Consider the following 9,952-nt stretch of genomic DNA (forward strand, 5'->3'; position numbering starts at 1 on the left):
ACATCAAGTTAGCAAAACGAATCCATACACAATGGGAAGTGGAACGACCACGATCAAAGAAAAGAAATTACATGTCGAAGGAAGAGCAGGTTTGAATCTCTTGAAAAAACTTATCCAATCGAGGATCCCTACGATATGGGGGAGGAGTCGCTCGACCCAATCAGAGATATGAGCGACAGAGGAGGAGGCTGGCTATTGGCTGCAAAAGAGGAAAGTGAGAAATCAGAATTCAGAACCAAACAAACGCAGAAAAAACAAGGCACTCACGAGTGTAGTTCCAAGCCTCAGGAAAGCCATTGACATTGGTCACGACGCCCTCGATTCTGACAAAGAAGAAGAAAGCAAGAACTGATGATTGGCTTTGTCGTCCATCTTCACCACCAAACATTTGCCTTCTCGGTGGCGAAGGTTCCTATAGAAGCCAGGGGCGAATAGATGTACTAAGTGCCACAATATTAGTTAGACCCCGGTCAACTCGGCAAACTTAGTCAGCATCTTGATAACCTTGTAGACGTACGACGCAAGCTGAGCAGGGCAGACGCCGTAGTGACGACAAAATTCTTCCACCAACGGAAGGGGGGGAAGAATAGCCGACGAGGAATGGGTAGGCATAAAGAGCGCAGTACCTAGAGCGATGAACCTGTACCATGTCCCCTTTAGCCGGTATTAGCTCGACATGGTTTGGAAGGCCAAATTTGGCCTTGAGTTCCGCCAATTCCTTAGGCGTCATCGTCGATTTAAAGACTCCAGGCGCGGAGTCCGGTACTTTGGTGAGGTCGAACCTGGAGTCAGGATTATGGGGGATTATTTCCTCCACCGATGGGAAGCCTTCATCCTCAACAATGGCGGAAACACTTTCCCCATGGGAGTGAAACACCACTACTAAGGGAGCAACACGACTCCCTTCACCAACATTAGAAGATATGTTTGACATGATTCAAGGTAGTGAAGGAAAGTAACAAACGAGAGAGAATGAAAAATGATATAGGTCAATGAAACAGAGAAAGGAGATTCATAGAAGAAGAGAGTAGGAGAGAAGTTTGGTGCTTCGAAACATTGGAGGATTTAAAATTTCAAAAGCAGGTCCAAGAGTCCCTATTTATAGAAATCATGGCACTGAAACAAAAAACGGTTCATCATAATTGGCACCTGAATCGAAGCGAAAGGTCTAATCAAGGGTCACACACGAAACAAAGCTATACATCGAGAATATGTGTCATAATGACGCATGATGTCATGACATCATCCTAACCCTTGGACAGGATAACTCCAACAAATCACCCTGGAAATTCGAAGCATTTGAAATATGTGGCTCACGGAGGGCCACGTCGCCCGTTCGCCACAACAACCATGACCTGTATAGTCTGCTTGATAAGCTCGACCACCAACAACATGATCCGCTCATCGAGTTGGCCCGCGAAGTCGACCTAAATAAGCGGAGGAACTAACTGTATGGGTCAAAATGTATCTCTAAAATGCTTAAGTCATGATAGCATTAGTGAGGCATTCACAGGCCGCTATGTGTCGCCAATATGACTCCAATAGAGACCTGCCCGAGGTCAAAGTGGTTCAAGGGAACAATGAAGGCTGCGGTCGAGGAGTCAACAAGTATTAAGGTCGAGGAGTCATTAAAGATCGAGGTCGAGGCCGAACACCCTTGACAGAGTTATAACGGCTAGTTCCAAGATATGACATAAAAGAGAATATTCTAGTGGATATTCTTTGCACTTGTACTATTAGGGTTTCTAGGAACATGTTCCGTATAAATAGAAAGAGACACAATGATAGAGGACATGTGATATTTATTTATAAAAAACACATTGACTTTATAGAAAGAATCTAGTCTTAACGCATATATACAACACAACCTTTTTACCAAGATTCTTGTTTAGCATTTCCACCGGATCCAAGAACATCTCAAGTATTCAAAGTCTTATCAATCATTCGTCATTATGAGAAAGAATAACCACTGATTTCATCCCTTTTTCAGTCAACTCACACGTTTTATTTACCTAAATGCTATTTATTACTATTTAATGCCATATTCCATCTTTTTGGATCATTGAATATCGTTATCATTGCTCATATTCATTATCATCCGGACAAAATATATTAGTTATTTTGTCTTGACACCAGTAACTTTATCTTTGGGGTATTAGTTTTAACTAAGAATAACTCTTTTTATATAAATCTAATCGGTTGAGCCAAAACCTATATTTTTGATCAAACATAACGTATAACAATAACTGAATTCAGCTAAAACTACGGATTCAAGTTTATATACTAAGGGGCCGTTTGGTAGGATGTATTAGGAAAAATAATATATGTATTAACTTTGGTATTATTAATCCCTTGTTTTATATTATTTTTCAAGCTATATTGTATTAGTTATACACCCTATTCAGTTATACATCTTATTCAGTAAAATTCTTATACGTAGCAAACCATGATATTAACAATATCATGGTTTTTAATATATAGATAGGCATGTATAAAGACAGAGCTGTATTTTTCAAAATCTTTTCAAAACTATGGCAGTTATTTTTGTAACATAATTATTTTAAAATATTAAGCAATAGATGTTATTTTTAATATACCAAACAAAAAAATAGATAAGAAATAATTCCACCATAATTAATTTCACCATAAATAATATCAGTATTACTAATATCAGCATTACTAATATACTTTATATTCAATACTATTCTTATACACCCTGCCAAATAACCCTTTAAGTCCCCAACAGTGCAAATGACGTTTGTTCTATCAATTCGATTTAATCTGACAAAAGCATGTTGTTTTACTATAGTTTCCACGTTAACATCAGGCTTCCTGCAAAGAGTTAGCCGTTGTAAGTTAATTTAACTTTTATAGTGTAAAGTTTATATATTATCGTCGCTGCGTAAAACTTAAATTCGTTAACTTATTGCGTCAACAAAAAAGAATCATATAAAGATGGGATAGAAATAATTTAAGAATTCCTCTTATGCCGTCTTACCATAAAAATTCTTTTTAAAGTCTAATGCTTTGAGTGGTTCCTTCTAGTGCTTTTCTTTCCTTTTACCTTTGTTTTTTCCGGATACGGATCCAGGATTTAAATTCTACGGGTTCAACTTTTAATTTTTTTAGCATTGAGCCCATTATATTTTTAAAGTTATGGATTCATATATACTATTTTTACAATTTTAGTGAATTTTTACATATAAATTTTTACTCCGCATAAAAAATTATGGGTTCAATTGAACCCATCGACTATATACTACATCCGCCTCTGGTTTTTTCCCCAATTATTTTGGAGAATAGACAGTGAGATAAAGTAAAAATTCAAGGTGTTGAAACTCACAGAGATAAATAGTAGTCGGCAATCCACGCAACTAGGACAATATAAGCAGAATTAATAAATTTAACTCATATATATTGATAGCGCTTGTACTATCAATATTATGTTACCTATCGTAATAGGTTAGTTTAATCTACTTTATATTAAACAATTACTTGTATTTTTTTAAAAAAAATAATTTGCATTTAATGTATAGTAGTTAAACAGACGCAGGATATTCAATTTTGTTATTATTGTTTCAATAATCTGAGATTAATAAAAGTTAAGGATGAGGAACACATTACTTAATTACCCACTTGAGTATGAGATTACGAAAGTACATTATCAGTAGCAAACAACAAATTGACTAGTGGTATGGTTTAGTGGAGAGCCCTTTGAAAAATCTTACTTCATTTAACTCCACTAGTTGCACTTTATGTTTTTTTTTTTTTTTTGTATAATATTATAGAGTAAAGTTGCTAGTTTTAATTTGGAGTTGGGTGTAAGAATTGACAGGTAAGAAAGGGATATCTTATGACCTAATTACGTATCTCAAATAATCCATTTCACTTCTCGCAATTATTTTTCCAAACACTTCTAACAATCACAATGGTTAAAAATGATTGAATAATAGTGGGGTGTTCATCACTCATATCAAACTTCCCAATTTTCTTTCCATTCTTTATGGTATTTTTTCGTTTTTCTCTCGATGTTTACACCAAATATATCTATTAATCGTGATTATATGATAAATAAATACGAGAAAATAAGTAATAATTAACCATGATTAAATGACAAAATATTATCGTGTCATATTTTATAGATTTAATATAAGTATCAAGTGAAAAGAAAAGGGGCAGCTCGATGCACTAAGCTCTCGGTTCGAAGTATTTTCCAAGCATGAAAAAAAAAACCTATCGTTATTGCCCTCCGAAGTCTACTTCCAAACTCTCTCTTTGCCTGATGGCTGATGCAACCTTCCAATAACATATGAGTTCAAACACAACTGTCTTCAATTCAAGTTATATATTTTTTCACTAATTGCACTTTACATGATTTAATCATATTATGGAGTACTAAAATAGCTTTGAAGTAGGATAAAAAAATTACGTTAAAAAGGGAAGATCAATTACGTAATCACATATCAAATACTCCACTACACTTCTCCATTGGTAACTATTATCAAATTCCTCAATTTTCTCCTTCTATTCTTACCATTTTATTTATGTGACACAATTTAGACTACGACCGTTAAATGGATTAATTTAATGTTTTTGACTTGTGTGTAGCCATGGAGTATTTGCACACGACGATAAGTAAAAACGTGACACGTTGGCCCATAACGGGCCCCACACTATTTTGTTTCTTCATGACTAAGCTTTAGCCCCTGGGCCCAATGGAGCTTATATACACCAAATATTTTAAAAGTCGAATTACTAACCCACCCAATAATGCCACCTGACTCAAAAGATATTATGCAATGACTAAATTACCCTCGATTACCACCTTCACACCCTTTCCCTCTTGCCTTTAAATACTACACTCTTTACCTTGTTCCCTCCTTGTTCTACTTCTAACTTCCCAACCCCTTCTATAAGAAATTTTCCGATCATGTTGTCCACTTTCCCGGCCATTATTCTGTCCTCCGATGGAACTTTTCCTAGCCAATTTTCTTCTTTTTATGATGGTTTCTTTCCATTGAATTGTCTCGAATCGACTTTTATATTTTCCGAACAAATGGTAGAATTGACTTTTCAAACCCCAACCCTTGAATCGGTTATTTTTCACTCTGGTTCAGGTTCGGATAATTCTAAGCCTGATTCTCCTAATTCTAGTTTCGGTTCAGATGAATCGAACATGAATAATCATAGCCCATGGGAATGCCTTGAATCGGCTTTTACATTACCAGAACAAGGGGTAGATTCGGTTTTTACACCGAAGCAATCCCCAACCCCTGAACCGGTCATTTCAAACTGTGGTTCAGGTCCTGATAAATATATAACCGATTCTCCTAATTCTAGCTCCGGTTCAGATGAACTAAACATGAACAATGATAGCCCAAACTCCGGTTCGGATATTTTGTTCATAAACGAAAGGAAGCGGAAGCGTATGATTTCGAACCGTGAGTCAGCAAGGAGGTCCCGCATACGAAAAGAAAAACATCTCGAGAATTTGAGGAACCAAGCGAACCGGCATAAAGCTGAAAACCGAGATTTAACGAACCGGGTTCACTTGGTAACCAGTCATTGCCAACTTGTCCAAAGAAACAACGAGATGCTACGAACCGAATTGGTTTTACTCCAACAAAGACTCGAGAGTATACGTGAAATCTTACTCGCACAGCAACTTCAGCAGCAATTGTACAATTCCTCTGCATGGCCATGCAATAATTACGTGGAACAAACACCACAAATCATCACTAATCAACCTATAATATATCATCATTAAAACCTGCATGGTTATTATAAACCTGGATTAACCAAAAAAGATTCCCCCCCCCCCCCACAAAACAAACTCTCTCTCGCTCTCTCTCTCACTATTTCTTGTATATTTAAAAGATATTAATAGAATAAAGGCGTCTTTGGGAGTTTTGAGGTTGTGAGCAACCAAATGGCGTTTTTTATTTTTTAAGTAAAAACCAGAGTAATTATGGTGTACTAAAGGACTCGTGGTGCTTGGCTTATTATATAACTATGAAGAAGTTTTTTTCTGTATCTTTTAACGTTGCATTTCAACTATCTTTCCTTACTTTTCACACTCCAAAGCGTGTGCATCTCTTATTGGTTTGTGTGTATGTCGACTGTTCTATATTTCTCAAATAACATCTTGTTGTCACTATAGACAATCCAATGGTTACTAACGCAAGAAAGTAAGAGTACAATAAATCAGCGGTTTAAATACAGACCTAAATCAGGAAATATGCTGTCCACAAACTCTTCGTTAGAATCAGACGGCACGTATTAAAAAGTATAAGTTCCTCAAGTAAAGATTGGAAATAAACGTTTTCTATTGAATGTACTATGTATCATTTCTGTAATTTTACTAACTTGTTAAGGCAATGAATATATCTCGTTATGTTATTGAAAGCGGGTGAGATATGACGTACCAAATATTATTTCTTCTGCAACATTCTGAATTCCAGAGATATTTGGATCAAGTAGAAAGAAGAAAGGAGCTTTTGCATATAATAATCTAGAGAATGATGACTTTATTTCCTTTTTAAAATATAGACCCCACTATATTGTGATTAAGGATCGGACTTAATCCGCTCACAATAATAACCGTTAACCGAATTAAAAAAAAATGGCTTATTGACTTATTGGTATTGAGTTATCGGGGTAACGGTTGGTGAACGGATTGAGATTTTATAATTAACGGCTTAACAGTTTGGGGGCGGATTACTCAATTTCCTTATCGGATAAACCGTTAACCCGTTAAAATTTTTTATACTTATACTTTTATCCCTATGTATATAAAATAAATTTTGAAACCTTAAGGTACTCTCGGGAACTTCAAGGTACTCTTTCGTGAATTCCCAACTATTGTTTCCCTTTTCTTTTGCAGTTAAAACATGTTATGTTTACCGTATATTGCAAAGCATGTTGTATACGATCAAAATCGGGCCTACCCGATTTTGTTGTTTGATCGAGACAAGGGAGTTGCATAGGAGGTAGCCTCATAATAAATCAGACCCGAGCTCGAAGATGAGACATCGAGCCTAGAGATCAAAGTGTACGTTGAGACTGAGGCCGGTAACAATCGAGACCAAGTATGACCGACTTCGAGGGGAGCATAATAACAGAGCGGCAAGATATCCGTAACCGGTCGAAAATCATGGCAAAAATCCAGGAACATATCAAATCAAGAGCGGTTATTGGTACTAATCATGAGATTTATTTCCGTAATTAGAGTTGTACCTTATTTAAGATTCCTCTATTATATAAAGAGAGATCCCATTCACTTGTAGGGGGCATGAGAATCATTATTCACTGATAAGAATATATACATACGCTGCTTTCTTTGTTTTACTTACTGTTCATCACTGCTTGTTCCATCCTCTACTGTTCTTATTCACCAACCTCGAGACTATCTCGAATCGAGGTCGAGATATTATTTGCAGACCGGTTTGATTTATTTTATTGTCCAATTTATCTATTCAATTCGTTATTTATCAATTGATACTGGTTTAAATCACATATCCTTAGAATCACAATATAAGTTTAATTGTTACTCAATTTTTAGGGTAAGCAGTTTGGCGCCCATCGTGGGGCTAAGGATAATAGTAATTGTCCAGTACTGATTCTGGTAAAACACACTATTTTACGCTTGTTCTTGTCAAGTATCTTTACTTTCAGGTTAAAACATGTCAAACTCACAAAACGCATCCACACACGGTGATAATGGCCTCGGATTCCACGGTGAAAACAAAAATATGATTGCTCCAGGAGTCAAGGTGCCACAGGCTGATCTCGGGGGAGCACTGGTTGCCAACTCAGTCGATGTCAGTTCGCATGTTGCTCTAAACGCGGACCTAGGCGCAGATCTTGATGAGAGTGTACGCAGAGAAGGCCGATCTAGTGGCCAAGGAACACAGGGCAGATGAGATGAATGAGTCAGTCTCCAGGTGATATTCGAGATGCTTCAGGCTCAGCAAGCTGCTATTTCTCAGTTATAAAATCAACATAGAGCTCTGAATAGGGTCGAGCGGAAATTACTCGCCGTACCGAGCCAGTACCGAAAAGGTCGAATGGTAATGAATCAGGGATTGATCCTGCGGTAATAAAAATGCTCGAGGAGCTCACCAAAAGAACTGAATCAGGGGAGAAGAGAATCGAAGCCAACGATAAAAAAGTGGAAACATACAATTCTAGAGTTGATCAGATATCGGGGGCACCGCCAATCTTGAAAGGGATGGATTCAAAGAAGTTTGTACAAAAGCCGTTACCTCCAAGTGTGGCTCCGAAGCCTATACCAAAGAAGTTTCGTATGCCAGACATACCTAAATATAATAGGACCACCGATCCCAACGAGCATGTTACTTCATATACATGCTCCATCAAGGGTAACGATTTAGAAGATGATGAAATCGAATCTGTACTGTTGAAAGAATTCTGAGAGACCCTTTCGAAGGGAGCAATGATTTGGTATCACAACCTGCCACCAAATTCCATCGACTCATTTACCATGTTAGCAGATTCTTTCGTAAAGGCACACGCCGGGGCCACAAAGGTCGAGGCGAGGAAATCGAACCTTTTCATGGTAAGACAAAGGGATAATGAAATGCTGAGGGAGTTCGTGTCCCGATTTCAAATGGAACGCATGGAGTTGCCACCGGTCATAGATGATTGGCCGTTCAAGCTTTCACTCAAAGGTTGAACGAGCGGAGTTCGATAGCATCACATCAGTTGAAACAAAATTTGATCGAGTATCTAGCTGTATCTTGGGCAGATGTGCACAATCGATATCAATCGAAGATCAGGGTCGATGACGACCAATTAGGAGCCCCTTCCAGTTCAGTACATCCAAACAGGTCGGCAATTAAAAATCAGAGGGACATCGACAGGGAGTCAAGGTCGAACAGAGACCAATATCAACCATATACCGTAGATCGAAGAAACAACGATTCAGGACGCAATTACGCCTGGAACGATTGAAGAAGTGATCGAGGACATAATTCTCGGGGACTTATGAGCAAAAGTGGTTTTGACAAGTATGCCGACCCCACAGAGGAACCTTAATTATCGGAATATAACTTTAGCATTGATGTATCGGGCATTGTATCGAAAATCGGAAGGATCAGAGATTCTAGGTGGCCCAGACCCATACAAACCGATCCTTCCCAAAGAAACCCAAATTTGATGTGCAGGTATCATGGCACGCATGGTCACAAGACCGAGGATTGCCGGCAATTAAGGGAGGGGGTAGCCCGTCTATTCAATGAGGGCCACCTTCGAGAGTTCCTCAGTGATCGAGCCAAGAATCATTTCAGAGAAAGGGACTCCAACAGGAAAAATGAACAGGAGGAACCCCAACATGTCATTCATATGATCGTCGGTGCGGTCGACATTCCACAGGGACCCGTATTCAAACACACTAAGGTATCAATCACTAGGGAAAAACGAACCCGAGATTATGTGCCCGAAGGCACTTTATCATTCAACAACGAAGAAACAAAAGGCATTTCTCAGCCCCACAACGACGCTCTGGTAATTTCTATCTTATTAAATAAAGTTCAAGTTAAGCGTGTTTTAGTAGATCCAGGTAGCTCGGCAAATATCATCCGATCGAGGGTCGTGGAGCAGCTCGGCCTAAAAAATAAAATCGTGCCCACAGCTCGGGTCTTAAACAGCTTCAATATGGCCAGTGAAACGACTAAGGGGGAGATTATTCTACCGGTGAACATGGCTGGAACCATTCAAGATACCAAGTTTCACGTAATCGAGGGCGACATGAGGTACAATGCCCTACTTGAAAGGCCTTGGATCCACAATATAAGGGCAGTCCCTTCGACTCTCCACCAAATGATAAAATTCCCGACGTCAGACGGTGTAAAAACAGTATACGGGAAGCACCATGCTGCAAAGGAAATGTTTGCGGTCGATGAGATAACACCGATATCGACACTATCAACCT

General features: G+C 38.3%; 1 protein-coding gene across 1 annotated transcript; it reads left to right on the forward strand.

The window, feature by feature from the left end:
* Nucleotides 1-3,554: 3,554 nt before the first annotated feature.
* LOC107797990 (uncharacterized) lies at nucleotides 3,555-6,033 on the forward strand. The gene has a single exon (XM_016620912.2). It carries the CDS (start codon nucleotides 4,931-4,933, stop codon nucleotides 5,765-5,767), a length of 837 nt encoding a protein of 278 aa, XP_016476398.1. The 5' UTR covers nucleotides 3,555-4,930; the 3' UTR covers nucleotides 5,768-6,033.
* Nucleotides 6,034-9,952: the final 3,919 nt, after the last annotated feature.

Source organism: Nicotiana tabacum, chromosome 14 (assembly GCF_000715075.1).
Source record: "Nicotiana tabacum cultivar K326 chromosome 14, ASM71507v2, whole genome shotgun sequence".
NCBI lineage: Eukaryota > Viridiplantae > Streptophyta > Magnoliopsida > Solanales > Solanaceae > Nicotiana > Nicotiana tabacum.